General features: G+C 34.3%; 1 protein-coding gene across 1 annotated transcript in view; it reads right to left on the bottom strand.

The window, feature by feature from the left end:
* GCC2 (GRIP and coiled-coil domain containing 2) overlaps positions 1-20,374 on the bottom strand; it is a 70,359-nt gene that overhangs the window by 8,872 nt on the left and 41,113 nt on the right. The window contains exons 13-20 of the mRNA XM_077134938.1: positions 19,815-19,977; positions 12,360-12,460; positions 12,190-12,267; positions 10,205-10,342; positions 8,953-9,074; positions 7,310-7,486; positions 4,858-5,075; positions 2,616-2,810 (exon numbers count right to left, since the gene is read on the bottom strand). Coding sequence (XP_076991053.1) covers positions 2,616-2,810; positions 4,858-5,075; positions 7,310-7,486; positions 8,953-9,074; positions 10,205-10,342; positions 12,190-12,267; positions 12,360-12,460; positions 19,815-19,977 — 1,192 coding nt within the window. The remainder of the gene's footprint in view (positions 1-2,615; positions 2,811-4,857; positions 5,076-7,309; positions 7,487-8,952; positions 9,075-10,204; positions 10,343-12,189; positions 12,268-12,359; positions 12,461-19,814; positions 19,978-20,374) is intronic.

Here is a 20,374-nt window from a genome sequence, read left to right as displayed (position 1 = left end):
CGTGGGACATGACTCCCAGGGGTGTGGACCTTCCTGGCAACGTGGTACAGAGATCCTGGAATGAGCTGAGACTCAGCATCAAGGGATTGAGAAAAACCCTAGAATGAGCTGAGAATTAACATCAAGGGATTGAGAGAACCGTCTCAACCAAAAGGGGGAAGAGAGAAATGAGACTAAGTGTCAATGGCTGAGAGATTCCTAAGAGTCAAGAGGTTATCCTGGAGGTTATTCTTATGCATTAAGTAGATATCACCTTGTTGTTTAAGATGTAGTGGAGAAGCTGGAGGGAACTGTCTGAAAATGTAGAGCTGTGTGCCAGTAGCCATGTTTCTTGATGATGATTGAACAATGATATAGCTTTCACAATGTGACTCTGTGATTGTGAAAACCTTGTGTCTGATGCTCCTTTTATCTACCATATCAACAGACGAGTAGAACAAATGGAATAAAAATAAATAATAGGGGGCACAAATGTTAAAATAAATTTAGTTTGAAATGCCAATGATAAAAGAAAGTGAGGGATAAGGGGCATGGTATGTAAAATCTTTTTTTTTCTGTTACCGTTTTATTTCTTTTTCTGTTGTCTTTTTATTTCTTTTTCTAAATCGATGCAAATGTTCTAAGAAATGATGAATATGCAACTATGTGATGATATTAAGAATGGAATATGTTAATATTTTTTGTTAATTTTTTTAATTAATAAAAAAAAGTATTGAAATTAAAGGATAGGAAGATGTAATTAATTGATAATTTTTGAGAGGCTGGTCCCTCTGGGATTCAGGATTTACCTGACGTAGCCTGCCCTCCAGGAATTATAGGTTCCAGGGAAGCAAACAGTGCATGAAACCTTTACAGAGTCTCAGTTTGAGCCCTAGGTATTCTCGAAAGTCAAAAGAAGTAATGTTTGGGTTTTAGCAAACCATGGCAATCAACACTAACTGAAGCTTCTGTAAAAGTAGCTGTAGAACAGACTCTCAACTCCATTTGCTCTCTCTTGCTTATTGTATTACACCTCCTTTCCCCTGCTTGGTCCAGAAGGCACTGTTGATCCCATGATACCAAGACCAGACTTATCCCTGGGAGCCATGCCCGACACCACTAGGGACAGCTTCACCCTGGAATGTCATGCCCCATGCAGTGGGGAGGGCAATGACTTTTCCTCGCAGAGCTGGGCCTAGAGAGGCCACATCTGAGCAACAAAAGAGGCATCCTGGAAGCAACTCCTAGGGCTTGCCATGGGCAGTCTTAGCTTCTCCCCCACAGAAACAAGTTTCATAAGGGCAAGCCTCAAAATCAAGGGCCTGGCCCATTTTCCTGGGAGTCCCCAATGATTGAGATGGTACCAGGGGCTTTCCAGATGGGAACATTCAATGATTATATATATATTTTACCCCCTTTGGACCCTCAAGGGATTCCGCCAATACCTCACAATTATCACTCCACCATAGTCTGAGCTATATCCTGGCATTACAACAAGCTACACAGAATTACAAGCCTTGTTCCCACCCAGGACGCCAGGAGTTTGGGTTGTTTAAATGAGCTATCAGCACAGTTTGATTTAGATTATGTGTTACAGAAAGTTCAAGTTCCAGAACAAAAAACCTCTCTGCCTTGGGTCCCATAGGTGGAGGTCTAGAATACATATACCATCATCTTTTACCCTGTATTCTGATTTACCTTACACCCAGTCAAATTGGCTTCACTTCTAACTCTGAGGTCTGATCTCCCCTTTGGTTACTTTGTATGCTGACCTTCAGGGCTGGAGCACTCCATCTCTGAGTCTCAGGTGTCACAGAGTTACTCAAGGTCCCAGGGAAATACCAGCGAATCACATAAGCTCAGCATCTCAGCATCCCAAAATACAGTTACAACTTCAGACTACATTATTTACCTTTTTATCATTTATTAATGTTCTGAGAACTTACATCATTTCCCTTATACATGAGGGAAGTTTTAACATGCACTGCATACATCACTAAACCCTCATAAAAATCTTATATGAGGTAAGGTAGCTATCATTCAAATAAGGCAGCAGCCATACAGCATACAAGTAATTTTGGCAACAATTACAAATCCATGTCAGATTCCAGAGGCTGATGATACCTCCATTTCACAACTATAACTTCTGAAATAACCATGACTTGTAGTTTCAATACCCTATCACTGTCAATGACCACAGATACAAACTGCCCTTACTCCAGTTGATCCTGAAACTTCAGAAAGAAAAAAGATTCTCCCTCAATTATGAACATTAATATTCATTACAGACAATAAAAATACCAAAACTATACTACATACATAATAAAGCAAATATAGCACTACTACTTCATGAAGAGTACTAAATTGAAACTGTCAGTTTCTTGGAAGGCTGAGACAATAGTTTAATCCTATTTTCTAACACTATGATAAAATTTCCAATAATCTATTTCTGGCTCTAGAAAAATTTTAAAAAATTTTTTTCTATCCTGTAGGAAAGATCTAAATTTGAACCAGGGAAGGAACACTGAAAAAAATTTTGACTGAAGCAACTCATAAAAGCATTTGTAACTTAGGGTAAATATTAATAACATAGCAAAATTAATAAAAGCACTTGTATTTTAAAAAGGGTAACATACCCAGCTTAGTTTCAGGAGAATTAAGAAGTTGCTCTAAAGACTGTGTATGAGTGCTGGCAGAAGAGATGGACTCGGTATCAGTTGTCTCCATCCCTTCTCCCTCTTCCCTGGTTATGGTGTGCATGTCCAGAAGGGGAAGGTCTGTATTTCTCCTTTCTCGAAGGTTCTTCAAAGATTGATGGGAAGAAGCTGGGCCTATTAAAATTTATTTTAAAGGATAAGTGTGAGATTATTCAAAACTGATAGATTCCGTTCCCCCCATTAAAATATTGGGAAAAACATATTATAAGCTACAGACATTGAATAACTGAAAGACAAATAAAAGGTTATGAAGAATTTCTAAAACAGTTCTTAAAAATTCAGCCATAAAAATTCTAAACACTTAAGTAATTTGAGCAGAAGCTATTAATTGCCACTAGCTAGTTAAGATAAACTTCTATGTAACACAAAGTTCACAACAGTGTATTACTATTGTTTATTAATTTAGGGTTTAAGACTATACTATTGCTAAATATTAGGAATTCTAAAACTAAATTTTCTATTTTTTGAGGATTATATATTTCAGATAGGTGCATATTTTTAAATGCAACACACTTGTTGCAATTTGCTTACCAGAAGTTCTTGTTGATCATCTGCCCTTAAACTCTTCAGCTTTGCTGGGTTCCTACCATTGCCTACTCACACCTACAGTGTACAGACAAGAACAAGAATCCAGGGCAGGGGACTAACTAATTATACTTCCTGGGCAATACTTTCCTGCTTGCAGATAACGAACACCTCATAGGACTTTAGGGTTTCTAAATATGTCAGTTTATTAATCCCAAGAAACCTGACATTTAGAGAAGTTAAATGACTTTGCCTACGTGCTCAGAGCTCAATTATGGACCAGAATTCACAACCAGAACGTTTAACGTCAAATTCCACTTACTTTCCATTCCATGAAGTTGCCTTAGCTGTTCTTTCAAATCTTAGCCCCCTGGCTGCCCTTGCAGAAACATTTTTCTGGATTTCTCATATTGTGCCATTTATTCCACCGTTGAATCCTAGATTACAAACTGCAGTGCAATTAGAGTTGCACTAATTGGCTGATTACTTCCCCTGGCTGATTACTTTCTTTACTTTAATTTCTATTTCCTGATAAATGTTAAATTCTCTTGATGCTGGCTGCTGAACATGATATGTGACCTGTCGCTGTCAATGCCCCAGTGACAACACTTTCCATGTGAACCAAACATTATCAACTTACTACTAAAATATAGTCTCATCCTGACTGATACTCTGTCACTCTCTTTCAAATCAGAATAGAAGATATTTGGTGCAGATGAACTAAAGCTTCAACTCTTTAGAAATCTGAAAGGGAAGAAGGTATATTGGCTAAGCAATCCAAGTTCAGTGCCGCTTGAGTAGTTCTAAGCTACATGCTCTCTCTCTAGTGTCTGTAATTAGGAAGGAGAGACTTGAAGACTGTCATGGTCAGGATCATGTGTCAACTTGGCCAAGTCGTAGTACCTGTTTGTGTGGTTGGGTAAGTGCTGGCTGTCTGTTGCAATAAGGACATTTCATAGAATTAAATCATGATCATGTCAGCTGTATCCACAGCTGATTCCATTTGTAATCAGCCAAGGGGAGTGTCTTCTGCAATGAGTGATGCTTAATCTAATCACTGGAAGCCTTTTAAGGACAATTCAGAAGAGATAGGCTCTCTTCCTGCTTTGGCTGGCGAACCTCTCCTGTGGAGTTCATCCAGACCCTCCAATGGAATTGTAGGCTTCACAGCCTGCCCTATGGATTTTGGACTCTGCGTTCCCATGGTCATGTGAGACACTTTAATACATTTTATATTTGTGAGTGTTCCTTGTTGATTCTGTGTCTCTTGAGAACCCTAACTAATACAAAGAGTAACAATGGAGAACACCAAATAGATCCACCAGTGAAAACTGGTGTTAGAACACATGAGATTGACAGAAATAGGTTTAAGTCAGAGAAAAGGAAATACTCTTTTACATGGATAGCAATAAATACCCGAAAATCAGTATTTTAAGAGGCTATATAGGTAGCTGTAAGTATAACTGAGAAGGGTTTAATATTACCAATAGGCAAATCCAAAATTCATTTATCACAGAATTTATACCAATTGTCACCTAATAAATTTGCTACTTTCATATGAGTTTGTGAAGAAATAAATCAAGTGACATGAATATGAGATCATGAACAACAAATACTTCCATGAGTACATACATACTTCTTGTGGTGGGTTCACTCTTAAGCTGAAAGAGCTGAGCTTCCACTCTGGAGAGTTGCTGCTGTAAAGTCTCCACAGTCTTTCTGTGTTCTTCCTGCAAATGTCGCACTTGATCCCGGAAACTGTTGTGAAGGACCTCATTCTGGGATGTTAGCTGACTCACAGTCTGTGCATGTTCAGACTTCATCATCATGTTCTCTGACTGTATTGAACACAACCTAAAGGATGAGAGAAACTTACTTTATAAAATCTTCCAACTCCACATGTTGAGTCAATCTTCCTCAACTGGGTTCTGTTAGAAAATTAAGCTCTAATGTCCTGAAGCATCCACTGTGAATTAACTTCTCTCCTATGCATCTTGAAAGGTACCAGCTGTGTAACAACCTTGTGAGATGTGGCACTGGTTGTCATCTAGTTCAAATCATTTTCTGGGTTCTACAGTTCAGAAGAAGAACTTTGGTTGGGGAAGTGTGTTGTGTAGTTCAGACGAGGTTCATTAGAAAACAGGACTACATTTAAAGGCTGAAATAACTATAATTTTAATTAGTTAACTTCTTCAGGTCATCCTATGTGGTAGCTCATATAAATGTATGATTACTCTAACTTTTCTCTGTTACCCTGAAAACATGAAAAAGAACACTTTTTTTTATTCGTAAAGAAAGACTCCAAGGCAAGTATCCATTTTTAAGCCAATTAAAATAAAACCAGAACACAAAGACTTGGTTTACTATAGTTGTTTCCAAATCTCCCTAATCCTCAGAATCACTTCAACAAAATGTACAAACAACTACTTCTCATCCTACTCCCACTGAATCACACTCTCCTAAGGGGGTCCTAGGAAACTCTATTTTAGCAGTTTTCTTGTGTGATTTCTGTGTAGTTAAATTGACACTAGCCAGTTGACCTACAATTTGGGAATCAATATTTTTAATGGTTTGCTTGTAGTGTTGACAATTTATGCAATGTTTGTTTTCGGTAAAAAAAATACTTTCTTTTTCTTCAATGGATCTACAAATATATTCTTATAAAAATTCAAAAAAATACACTATAAAATCCAATTCCAGGGTTAAACACTATCAATGGTTTGGCATTTATCTTTCCAAGATCTCTTTCTATACATTACACATATTCAATCACATAAGGTTTTAAAACATGATAAAGTAGCTGAAGGGAGAAATGCAATGAAAATACCATGGTTTAGGAAAGTTACCTTAATTGACAAGTTCACATTGATTAATGAGTTTAGAAACATGCTACCCCTCCAATTTGCATTTTCCTACTTTGTCCAAACAATATCTACCAGAAAGTAAAGGAAGATTCACTGGCAATCACAATTTTGCAAGGAGAAACTAACATTTTAGAGCCCGAGTTAAGGCTTCTGGTTTTCATGAAGTCACTTCTGAATTTATCTACTTGAAAGCTAGAAGCTTGAACCCCGCATATGGAATTGGAACAACTGGGTTCAGGCAAGTTTATTGTTCTTTCCTAGTTCTTATCAAGGTACTTATATCAGCTGGGCCCATCTGGATAATGCAAACATTAGCTGATCAGCCTAATTATAATAGTCCTTTGGAGACATTTTATAGAATCATGCTATCACTCCTACCAGAGAAATTATAAATATTAAAGTGCTTTAAAAAGTCAAAAGTCCATGGAGAAAAAACTATTTCTTTACACTATGGCACAGAGAATAACACCACCATTAATTTTCAATACTTCCCAATAATTAGAAGAGAGACTGGCATACAGTAGATGCTGAAAAATCAATTCTTGAATGACTGATTTATTTTAGGGACATCACCTATGCTTTATTTATGTTGTGATATAATTTGCAATAACTTTTCTAGAACAGGGAATAAGTGCTAGAAATTGCTGATGTAAACATCAAGCATCACCATAGATAAGTTAATCACAGGGCAAATACCCTGGTGATAAGGCAGTTAGAAAACTTCCCTGAAACTTTTGATTTATATGATTAACATACATAAATTACACTATTAGAAATGATTAACAAATATGTAACAATATGACAAGCTGAAGATAAAAGCTGTAAAGATAAGTGGCATATTCTTTTCAGAGACCAATTGCTTGATTTTTCCCTCTTGACAGAAAAAAAATGTTTGTAATCTGACACTTAGGTCTGACAGTAGTTATTTTTTTTAGAACGTGTTGACCACGAAGGCCATGGGAGCTGCAGAATCCTGAATGTGAACAGATAAACATTACTGTTCATAAGAACGCTAAATAAAAAAGCAATTCAAAGAGAGAAGATGACTTTAAGGTAGAAAGAAAGTTACCAAACCTTTAGAAATGTCCATTTTTAAATTTCCAATTTGTATTTATTCCACAGCACAACATGCTAGGAGTTCCCATACAGAAATTATTTGCTGCCTGGAACAAATGTTACTAATGACTTCCAACAAACTAATGTTAGCGTTACTAATGACCTTACTTTTCCCGGAGTTCTGCCTCTTTAGACACAGTTTCCTGAAGCATCTTGTTGTGCCTTTCTAGCAGAGTATCGTGTTCAGACTGTAGTGTCTGAAGTTCAGATGCATTGATCTGTAAGTTATTCTGGGTGTCTTGTAATTTGATTTTTAATTGGTCAATCAACATTTCCAGATGTTCCCTAAAACAGAAACAAATGGCTTCAAAAGAAATGAACGTGATTTTGTGCTTTTACCTCTATTTTACCTTAATCATTTAATCTTTCAATGTCATATGAATATTACTATATGGATGATTTTAAAGGAAATATAATCAGAATATAGGGGCTAGGATTAAATATAAGGCAAATTACCTTACAAATCAGATTTCAGATCTCAGACACTAGAAATTTTAAAAATGTCTGTGAGCTTATGAATTTCATATTCAAATGGATTAGGTCATTAGAGTATCAAATAGCTTATTTTATATTATAGGACTATGCCATTAACTTAAAAAATATTACAGTTTTAAGTTCATCATTGTGAGAACAGTATATTAGATCACATTACAGACAATAAAACTGGAGAAAAGCAAGAGGTCTTTTTTAGACTTAGAATGAAAAATAAGATGGAAATCAAACAGTTAAAACACATAATTCTGCCACAAGAAGTACAATATACTGTTAGTTTCTTTAACCAAATAGGGGCACTTAATGTATAAAGAAAGGAGAAGGAACTTAAAACATTTGCATTTGAATAATGTGAATTCAAAATTCAGACCTGGTCAAAAATGACTTGCAAACAATGACATTTTTATACTTATTGTGCCTATAACCACCTTTGGCTTTAAAATGAGCTCACTATTTATGCAGAAAATATCTCTATTTTTCAGTCTACTGTCCCCATATTTAATAGATTCCTAAAAAAAAAGTTGTAGAAACACAAACAAACACTGCAGGATATTTAGTCCAGCTTAGAACATTAAAAGCTAGATGTAAAACTGCTTTGAAAACCGAACCTTTACTTACAGAAACAAAATAGATACATAAGAGAATTTTTAGATCTCTTATCCCTGGGATATTTTTGAATAATTTATCTATATGCTAGTTTTAAAGAAGCATTAAATAATATACTGTTAAAGTAGTAATTGAGATGGTCATAAATATGTTTTAAAAAGAAAGATTTAATTTGGAACCAAAATTCAGTTCTTAATTTAAAACCTTTTGAAATAAATAAAATGCCTATAAGCAACTTCTCTTTAGTTTAATTAATGGTGAATAAATATACTGAGAAAGCATTTTTTTCCTTCTACTTACAGATCTTTAAAATTGGAAAACGTTACACAATGTAATTTTAATAGCTGTATTTCTTTAAGATCCTATTAAGACAAGATTAAAATATTTAGTTTATATCTCAAATGCTGGCTCTTGGTCTCACAGTTCACTTTAATACATATTTTTAAGTTTGCAGCAATGTTCTTAGCAATCAAGTTTCCCAGAACCTATTATTGTTCTGAAAACACAGAGAAGCCAATAAACTATTTTCTCACTGGGTATTATATGTAAAATTTCATAGTCAAAAGAAATCAAAGTTGGATTTACGACTTACTTGGTGAAGAACCTGCCCAAAGGGGAAAAAACTTGGATGTTTCTTTTCATTCAGTCCTTACCTTTCTTGTTTCGCTCCCTCAGTTTCAGCCTGAGACACAGATTTATTTTTTTGTTGTTTAAGTACATTATGAACTCGGACTTTGTAGCTCTCAAATTCAGATGTTACAGCAGCTTGTTCTGCCTGTAACAGTAAAAGAGAGAGAAAAAAACTTCTAGTATAACATATTCCTCCTATTTCGCTCTAGAGATTAAAAAATTGAAACGAAAATCTATTTCTGAATATAAGGAAAATGGCAAACACTCTTCTTATGCCACTGATTAACTTCACTAAACGTACACGTCTGTTGGCCATAAACATTTTTAAGGCTTTAATATTCTAAGAGATAAGATTTCTATAGCGTTTTTTTCCTAGGTAGATTAATTTATTACTAACATATTTTCAAATGGCACTATTTGCCTTTGTCACAATGATTTTCACTTATGATACTTTTTTATAAATACACGAAAAATTAATTCTTTTTTATAAATACAAAAAAAATCAATTCAAAGAAATTAAATTACTTGAACTTCAATTTTCAAAATAGAGTGGCAAAAATTAAATTCACTTTACTGAAGGGATCTGTAAATTTATGGCCTCCTCCTACCAAGGTCACTTAAATAAGTGCTCTAATAAAAACTCCTATGCTACATCGAATTCTTTTTTTGTATGTTGAAGATAAGAAAGTAGACGGCCGGGCAGACCACAGCGGCTCAGCAGGCAGAGTTCTCGCCAGCCATGCCTTGCTGGAGACCTGGGTTCGTTTCCCGGTGCCTACCCATGCAAAAAAAAGAAAGCAGACAGTAGACTGCCATTGCCATTTTATTAAAATATTATTTTATAATCAGCCCTCAGAAAGAACGATAACACTTTTCTAATTTTATCTTTTTTTTTTTTTTGCATGGACAGGCACTAGAAATCGAACTTGGGTCTCCGGCATGGCAGGCAGGAACTCTGTCTGCTGAGCCACTGTGGCCCGCCCTAATAATTTATTTCTAAGTTGGTAATTTCTATACACAAATTGCTAAACTAAGGTTGAAACAGAAAACTTTTACTCATATTTTCCCTCTTAGCAAAAAAAAAAGTTTTCAAAGTGATGGTTAGGGCTAGGGACAAAGATAGAGCTAGAGTCTTAGGATCTGAACCACAGATACAGTTACTAAGTGCTCTTAACCACCAATCACTAAAAAGTTAGAGCACAAACCTCAAGCAAACTAACCATTAGTCAATAATAAAATCATCAAGACATGCTGCTTCTAACATGAAGAAAGCACCTTGGCAGTGCGGCATTCTTCCTGGAGGGCTGCCACTTTCTGTTGGTAAGCACTCAGTGTGTGCTGATGCTGTTCCGCAGAGGTCTTCAGATGCTCGTGGATTTTATGTTTCTCAGATGTTGTTTCAGCCAGCTGAATCTAGAGGCAAAAATCTTTAAATTAAGTTCTAGTAAATCAAATGTTCACTGTCTAGACAGATTTTCCTTAATTCACAAACATGAAGTTTGAGACACTGAGTATATATAAAGGAACATAATTAAATGATAGAATAATTTTATCACTAGTGAAAGAATATAGACAATATGAGTAGAACATTTTCTCAATAAAATAGCTTATTTTTCCTTACACCAAAACGGATGTATCTTAATTAAAAAACAAAACAAAACAAAAAACGCTACATGGAAAAAAATCCCAGACTACATGCTACATTTCCATGTTTAATTAACTATCTCAAGACATTATATTAACATGGTTCTTTAAATTAAGCAATTTATTTATTTTATTAGGAGAAACTGTAAAATTATGATTTAACATCAATAGAATAATTGCATTAACTTCTATCTGTATAGCATTACATGCTTTCTTTTTAAAAAGTATAGCATTTTCATTAAAATACTAAATGTTTGGTTTTAAAATCACAAATTTGGAGAAATATATTATGTATGAACAACTGAAGTGTTTTCACAAGTGCCATAAAGTTTCATATGGTAAAAGGGTTTTTCTACATGCACTTCAATTTCACAGCAAGAGTGGCATAGAAAACCAAAACATAGAAGACCATTCATGAAAGACATCTAATTCCTTGATATAATAACACATACAATTCAACCTGATTACATTATAATTATAACTAAGGCTTCCTGTACTACAAGGGAGTGGTTATGGAAAGCATAGCCCCTGTTATCTATTCCTACAATGCAGCCACCATTTTCTTTTGTGTGTGTTCTCTTTATTTTTTTCTACATTAATTTTCTGAATCAACTCTGCTATTGATGCTGATTCTTTTTTTTTATTATTATTATTTTTTTTCCTTTTTTTATTAATTAAAAAAATTAACAAAACATTTAGAAATCATTCCATTCTACATGTACAATCAGTAATTCTTGATATCATCACATAGTTGCATATTCATCATTTCTTAGTACATTTGCATCGATTTAGAAAAAGAAATGAAAAGACAACAGAATAAGAATTAAACCGTTAATAGAGAGAAAAAAAAACCTATACCTATACCTCACATGCATGATGCTGATTCTTACAAAGCTGGTAAAAACAAAGTATAATCATTGAGCACAGCCCTCTGATAATCAAGACGTTTAAAATCTTCAGAGGTGAAAAAAGCACTGTGTGACATTTAGAACTCTGATTTACAAACAAGGTGATCACAAATTTTCCTGGCTTGAAGACTTCCACAACTTTGCTGATCAAGTCACCACAGGTTGTCTGACATAAGCTTGTTTCAAAGCTAACATATGAAAATTCTGGTTTTGGAGTGATATGAATAGCCCAATAAGTTCCATTTGAGTTTATTCCATTCATCAAATACCCACAAGGATTGAACAGTGTGGCATCCATGACAGAACCTGGTGTCATGTCATGAATTCTACTCTCATGAGTGATATCCTTTGCAGTAACATCATCTTTCATGTAAACTGGTCGTTAACTGCTGAGTCAAGCTCACTCATCACTTTTATGAACTGACTCTTGGGACCACAGTATCATATTGAAAGTTCAGATGCAGGTTTGGAGCAATCCTTGCTCTATTTTACACTGTTTTTAATACATTACAGATTTATAAACACTCAAAAATAATCTAGCTTGAGCTAAATGGTCTATTTCAGTTTTATCATACTTGATTTACTGCTTCTACTTCCCTGCAATATTGAAGAATCATGTTAGGATACTAAGAAAAATCCCTAAATGGTACCTTACTTCTACACATAAATTTGTAAAAAAAAAAAAACCTTAAAAAATAAAAACCTTACTTTATAGACTTCCACTTGCTGTTGGCTTGCCTCCAGCTCACCCTTTAAAGATGCTTGCAGTACTAAGTGATCAGTTTCCTAGAATGAGATTCTTGGTTAAATTTTTTAAAAAGTTATTCATAATTATACTGTGAATAGTATTAAAATACAAAACTGAGAAGTTAACATACTGCTTGTTTTGAATCTGCCAGTTCTTTTTTGGTTTTCACAAGCAGTTGCTTGATTTTGGTGTTTTTTTCTTCATACTGTTGCACCGTGGACTGAAGTAAAGCTAGGATAAGAAATTATTTCATAGAAAGAGACAAGACAATTTTTATGAGTGGATTTAAATGCACAAATATTGAGTATTTTCTTTGTATAAACAAAAGAAACTAGTTTTAGTTTTTTAGTTTGGAATATTTCAAGCATATATACCAGTACTGACAAGAGTATAATAAACCCCATGTACCTATCAAACCAGCTTTAACAGTTACCAACAAAGACTAATTTTATTTCACTTGCACCAGAGGTTGACAAACTATGCAAATGTGACCTGTTTTTGCAAAAAAAAAAAAAAAAAATTTTTATTGGAAGACAGCTAGGCTCATTCATTTTCATATTATGCTTTAGGGTTACACTGGGAAAGCTGAATAGTAGTGACAGAGACGTTATGGTCTACAAAGCCTAAAATATTTACTATCTGGTCCTTTACAGAAAAAGTTTGCTGATTCCTGACCTATACCCTCACCTACTTCCTGCACTCCTAATCTCACTGACTTGTAAATATCTCTAATATAAGTAGGACCCTATTTACCATATCTCTAAAAGGATATAAGGACTCTTTTTTAAAAATACCTCTAAAGAAGTGCTACAAATTCCCAACTATATCATATCAGAGGGGTATATGTAGTTTTCTTTTTTTGTCATAGTAATTCAGGGGTAATAATAATAATTATTATTCTCATAGGACTAGATTGTTAGTGAAAGTTAGTTTACTAGGGAACAGAAACTTTTATTACAATAGAGATTAAGAAGAAACAGATATTAGATAGGCCTGAATGGATTCACTGTTTAAGAACACAGGTTACAACTGCCTAAATCTGACTGCAGCCTGTGATAAAATAAACAGAATATATATGAGAGATGCTATGTGGCTCACTAAGCCTAAAAAATTTCTATCTGATCTGTCAAAGAAGAGTTTGCTTGGCACCTTGTCTAGCTGGTTATATTTCTGGGCACTATATATACTGCTGCCAAAAGTCCTACCAGCAATGATTAACTTGATGAAATCAAATTCACACATACAGACGGCATTACTTCATAAACATGAACAGGTTTACTATGAGAATATATCTAAATTATACTTTTTATGATAAATCTAATTCAGTTATTTCCTGGGAACTATTTATTCAGTTGTCAAAAGCATTTTTTAAAGCACAAAATACACATGAATTCTTTCCTTAGTGCTCCAAGAGTTATAAGTAAGACTTATAAGTACCAGATATAAAAAAATATAGTATGCAATTAGGTGATAACATTCTACAAATAAAAGTAATATAAAGCAAAATATAAATGTTAAAAAGAAACATAAAAGGCTATCATGTTCCTCCTGGGCTAAAGGTTTTATGGTTTTCATGGGGCAACAAGGAAGGGTTCATGGAATAGGAAACATTTATGAGGAGGAAGGTCAAAAGGTAAGTATGGGGATGGGAGAGCTAGAGTATGAAAGCAAAATAATACCAGAGGAACTATACAGTTGTGGAAAAGCATATATCATGTATCAGGGAAAATTACCAGTCCTATTTGCCCATAAGAGAACAATGAGAATTCAGTTGAAAAGTTAGACTGGGGTTAGATCACAGAGGGATCTGAGATTAAGATGTATGGACTAATTTATAAGACAAAGTCAATCAAATTTTTTATTTTTGCACAAAAATTTTATCCAAAGTGTCAAGACTTTCAGCTAAATGAATGTCAAAAATAGATGGATCTTGTATTAATTCATAAAATCACATGTTTGCATTGTAGGAATATAATCTACAACTCTGCTATTCAAATTTTTTTTTTCTTTGTATGCTATATGGCAGGGGTCACATTTCATCTTTTTTCCATGTGAGTACCTCCTTTTTGCAGCACCATTTGTTGAATTTTTGCTTTTGTTTGGGAAGTTCATGGGCTCTGCTATTCAATTTGCACCAAAAATCTAATTGGAAGATAGGGTATATGCAAGGTGAATGGTCTGGAAACTATAAAATCCATTTAATTATTTAATATTATACCTTTTGTTCTAGGACACAGGCAGATCATCAGAACTCTGTACACTTGGACTTTACTGTTTTGATCCAATTCTAACTCATGGACTTGCCATAAACTGCTATTTGGTCACTATATTTTTTGGCCATAATAAAGTTTACATTAGTAAACAGCTACGTAAAATCTGCTGTTTTATTTATTGTGGGGATGCTGTTGAGAAAAAAGACTCCAGTTAGTGAACCATTTAGTGGTTCCGAAAATAGGATTATCTTCAAAATCATGTATGCAGCTTTTGAAAACACAAATTCCAAGACCCCTCTCTACAAGATTCTGAATCATTACATCTGGGACTGGATTTTCCAGAAAGTGCTCCAGAGACTGTGTGATATACAAATCAAGTCTGCAATCACTGACCCATATCAGTGTTCCTGTGCATAGATACAATTAAGTACTCCAATAGAGACAAGTTCTCAACCTCAATCCACATTCATTTGGATGTGAGCCCAGGGAAGACGTTATTTTTAGCTAAGGTGTGGCTAAACAAAATGAGGGTGGGGCATGATCCATACTGTTGGAGGCTTTATAAAGAGAAGAAACCAGAAGCTAGAAATCAGAGAAAGCCATAGGGGAGAACAAGAAGCTGAAAGTCAGTGGAAACCAAAATGCGGATGGAAAGAGAGGACACTGTCATGTGACAGGAGGTAGAAAAATAAGCCAAGGAACCACAAGGACTGCTGGCAGACAATACCAGAACATACAGACTCCAAGAGAAAGTAAGCCTTGCCAAGATCTTGATTTTGGACTTCCTCTTGCCTCAAAACGGTGAGCCAACAAATGTGTGCTGTTTTAGCCAAGCTCATGGTACTATCTGTCAAAGCAGCCTGGCAAACTAAGTTCTCAAAACCAGTAAAAGCTGTGTTTCTTACAAACATCAGTTTGTTCTAATAAAGTGGAAACTATAAACGCTATAACCAATGTTTATGTCTTTGTTCTGGCTTCTGGAAATGTCAAGGTCAAATTAAAGGGAGACGATAGTGACAGCAAAAGCACACAGAACATACAATTTAGGTCCTGATGTTTTGTTTGATTTTACTGTATAGTCCCACTATCTTAATATTTCCTTGATCCCATTTCCTCATTAATTATACATCTAACATCTTGTCATATGGTATTGTGGTGGCTTGGAGCCACATACCCTAGAAAAATGTCTTAATTTCAATTCATTTCTGTGTGTATGAACTCACTGTAAACAGGAACTGAGGAAGTAACCTCAGTTAAGGTATGGCCCAAATGAATCAGGACAGGGTCTTAATTCTATTACTGGAATCCTTTATAAAAAGCAGAATGAAATTGAGACACAGAGAAAGAAAGCCACAGGCAGAAGCCAAAAGTCATCAGAGCCGAGAGAAGCCAGGAGAGGCTACCATGTGCACTGCCATGTAACAGAAAAGTCAACGACCTAGGAGGACCAACAAACAGCTCCAGAACACCATAATCTTCTGGGAGAAAGCACTGCTTGATTTTAGACTTCTAGCCTCAAAATTTTAATCAAATAAATTTCCACTGTTTAAGCAACAAAAGCATGAAATTTGTTTTAGCTGCCAAGGAAACTTAAACATAACTTTGTAGCCACCTTAAATTATTTTATAGAACTTCCGCTTATAGCCTCAAGGAAATGAGAGTCTCTAGACTTACCTTCTTGCCACAAACAACTAGAAAATTTGACAAATTGTTGTTTTTTAAACAAATAGAAAATTTGACAAAATATATGAAAAAGTTTGCTTTCTGACACTGGACAATAGGCAGTCAAGGTCTATGATCCCTGGGAGAGCGTAAACAAATAAGGTGAGCCTTATTATTGTCCTGACTGTCTGCACAGAGGTAATTTTTAGACTGTGGTACAGAGGGCAATCCCAAACAGAGCCTGTTGGTTTTACTGAGAAGACAAAATTGGAATTCTGGGAGACTGAGATAGCTAGAATTTGTATTACACAGTATCAGATAGGCAGAAGCCATGCAGAAAAGAGATTCAGAAATCTACATAGAGATTATCTGGAGTTTTTGGCTGAATAACAATCTCTGTATTTGTAAGGATGAAATCCTAGAGGGCCAAGTTGATAATAACTTGTGAGGAATGGATGAATGGGCTGTGATTTGAAATATACCTATAATTTACACAGGGCTATACGTCTTTCAAGTTCCCAGCAGCCAGAGTGGAAAGATACTGAACACATGGGCATGCAGTAGACCCCAGGAAATCTCCACCTCAGTGGTGGGCTGAACTGGACCTATAGGGAAGGTTACTCTAGAGCTGCCATGCAAATAATTAAAAACAAACCAAATAACTTCATCCAAGTAACTGCTAGCCAAAGTTAAACACTATCTAAATGAATACAAAATATCTAGGATTCAACAGTGTTAAAACATACAGCCAATTAAAAATTATTTCCCATGCAAAGAAGCAGGAAAATATGGCCCACAACCAGGAGACAAATCTATCAGCAGAAACAAATTCAGAAATGATGGAACTGGCAAATAAGGACATTAAAACAATTTATATTAAAACGAAAATTTTACCAGATGGGATTAACATATTAGATACTAAAGATCAGTCAACTTGAAGAGACAATAGCAATAAAAAAAAGTCAGAAAAAGGAGAGTAATCATAGGCCTATGGAGACTTTATCAAGTAGTAAAACAGGTGTAATTCAAGCTCTAGGGGACAACAAAAAGGAAAGGTATGAATGAAAAAATATTTGAAGAAACAATGGAGAAATATATATGCTGAACTTGAGGAAAACTATATATGTACAAGCAGCTCGATAAACCAAAAGCAGGACACAAACAAGGAAAAAAACAAAACAAAACAAAACAAGGTAAGGCACATCATAATCAAATTTCTAAAAACTTCTGTTAAAAAGAAAAAATTCAAAGCTATCAGAAAAAAACAGATACACTATGTACAAAGTAAAAAAGACAAAAATTTCACAGACTGCTCATTAGAAAATATGCAAGCCAGAAGAAAATAGAACAATATTTTTTAAGTTTTGAAAGAAAAAAACCTGTCAGTCTAAAATTCTAATATCCAGCAAAAGTATCTTTCAAAAATGAAGGCAGGGGGTGGGCCACGGTGGCTCAGCAAGCAAGAATGCTTGCCTGCTATGCCAGAGGACCTGGGTTTGATTCCCAGTACCTGCCCATGTAAAAAAAAAAAAATGAAGGCAGTATTAAAGGCTTTTTCAGACAAACAATGGCTGGGAGAATTCACTGCCAACAGGTATACATTACGAGATATACTAAAGAAAGTTCATCAAGCAAAAGGAAAAGTGATACTTGATGTAAATCTGGATAAACATTAAGGAATGGGGTGGGCTACAGTGGCTCAGTGGCAGAGTTCTTGCCTGCCATGCTGGAGACCTGGGTTTGATTCCCAGAGTCTGTCCATGTCAAAAAAACAAAACAAAACAAAACAAAATAAAAAAACCAAAAAAAAAAGAAAAAAAAACATTAAGGAATGAAGAACATTAGAAATGGTAAATAGATGAATAAATATATTTTTTAATATTCCCTAATTTTTCATTTCTTTAAAACCATGGTTGGTAAACATTTCCTTAAAAGTCTAGATAGTAGGGCAGGCCACGGTGGCTCAGCAGGTTAAGAGTGCTTGCCTGCCAGGCCCGAGGACCCGGGTTCGATTCCGAGTGCCTGCCCATGTAAAAAAAAAAAAAAAAAGTCTAGATAGTAAATATTTTAGGCTTGGAGGTGATATAGTCTCTGTTGCAACTACTCAACTGTGCTGTTGGAGCAAGGAAGTAGCCACCCACAACACAAATTAATGTGTGTTGATAAGTAATTAATGTGTTGATATGTTTCAATAAAACTACATTTACAAAAGTAGGCAGCTGACTAGTGATCAATGAGAGGGACAGTTAAGGGGTATGGTATGTATGAGTTTTTTGTTTTTTTGCTGGAGAGATGTAAATGTTAAAAAAAAATGATCATGGTGATGAGTACACAATTATATGATGATACTGTGAGCCACTGACTGTACACCGTATGTGGAATTGTGCACCATATGTGGAATGTTTGCATGTCAAGAATGTTTGTTAAGATTCTACAATAAAAATATTAAAACAAAACAAAATAAAACAGAAAAGCAGAGAGCTGATCTGTGGGCCATAGTTTATTTACATCTGATTTGAAAGATAACTATTTTCAAACAAAAATAATAATTTATTGTGACGTTCATAATGTATATAGAAGTTAAATAGTAGAAAAAAATGTTAAAAATTGCACAAATATGCAAAATAAAATGTAAGATTCTGTAAAATCCTTATACTATACGAGAATATCACTTGAAAGTAATCTATGATAAATTCAAGATGTTTACTATAAACCCTATATCAACCACTGAAAAATAGCAATGAATATATAATAAGTTAATGAAGGAGATAAAATGAGATGGTTAAAAATACTCCATTAGTTCAAAGGAAGCAAGAAGTGGGAAACAAAGGATAAGACAAATAATAAACAATTAACAAATTAGTAGATTAAAACCTAACCATACAAATCATTAAATACAAATGATTTAAATATTCCAATTAAAGAGCAGAGATTGTCAGTTGGAGAGTAAAGCAAGACTCAACTACAGGCTATGTTATAGAGACTTAGATTAAAAGTGTAACAACTAACGCATTCTAACATTCTTTTCAAGTGAATATTCACCAAAAGAAATCAAATGCTGAGTCAAAACAAACAAAAAAACCCTCAATAAATTTAAAAGGACTGAAAATACAATGGATCCTCTAACTGCCAAGGAATTAAATTAGGAATTATTAAAAGAAAGATAACTAAAAAGCCTTTAAAGTATTTAGGAATAAACACACATCTAAACCCACAGGTCAAAGAAATCACAAAGAAATTTAAAAATATTTTGAAATGAACTAAAATATAAATACAATAAATAAAAATTTGTGAATACAACTAGAGTGTCTAAAGGGAAATTTATGGCTTTAAATGCTCATATTAGAAATTATTTTATGCATAAAATGGAATATAAACTTATAAAGAAATATTTCACAGTTATTCAAATTTTCATGCTCTGCTGACAATCAGTAGACTGAGGAGAAAGATCATTTTCACCTTTGTACTACCCATAAAGCAGGCACTTAAGCAATGTTTAAGTGACTGAATGTATTAGGCACCAACTTGGACTATAAATATCTAAAAGACAAATGGTTTTATATCATTTCTGGTCCTCAGTAATATTCACCACTATGTTAAACAAGTGGTTGACACAGACCGGTGAAAAGAACAATTAATGCTCACACTTACTTTTATTCTGTTATGATAAATAATTATATATAAGCTAAAATGAATTCTGTTTAACTCACTCATTTCTTCTTGTAGGGTTTCCTGTTTCTGCTTCTGAATTTTAATTTCTTGCTCCAAATCTTCAATCTTGCTGTTTTTATTAGTTAACTTTTGACTTAGTTCTTTCATCAAACGTTCATAATCAGCTATTTCCATGTTCATCAATGTAGTTTGTTGGGCATCCTGTAGATACCATAAAACAGAAGACCCACAGATTAGATCAGTTAATTTCACTTGTAAAATTGTTAAAATGATTCCACAAGAACGAATACTATTCTCCTTTTATGTAAATCAGTATTTACATAAAATATTCATTTATACTGTATTTAAGAAATACAGTAGTAATTTATACTGTAATTAAGAAACTAGAGGTTACTTTCTAGGTTGTCATTTCATAAATGAACAGTTTATAATGTTAACTCAACTTTCTTAGTTACTGTTTTCTAATATAACCTTCATTAACCAGAAAAAGTAATTCTATACTTGAGGGGGCTCTAGTTTATAAAATAAATATTATAAAATATTCAGTGGCTCTTACAGTCTTTGAAGAGAAAAATTAGCTATAGTTAATGCTGTTAAT

The sequence above is a fragment of the Tamandua tetradactyla genome, chromosome 17 (genome assembly GCF_023851605.1).
Source record: "Tamandua tetradactyla isolate mTamTet1 chromosome 17, mTamTet1.pri, whole genome shotgun sequence".
NCBI lineage: Eukaryota > Metazoa > Chordata > Mammalia > Pilosa > Myrmecophagidae > Tamandua > Tamandua tetradactyla.
Note: the sequence above shows the minus strand (reverse complement) of the source record. Positions and strands in the feature narration are given on the sequence as shown.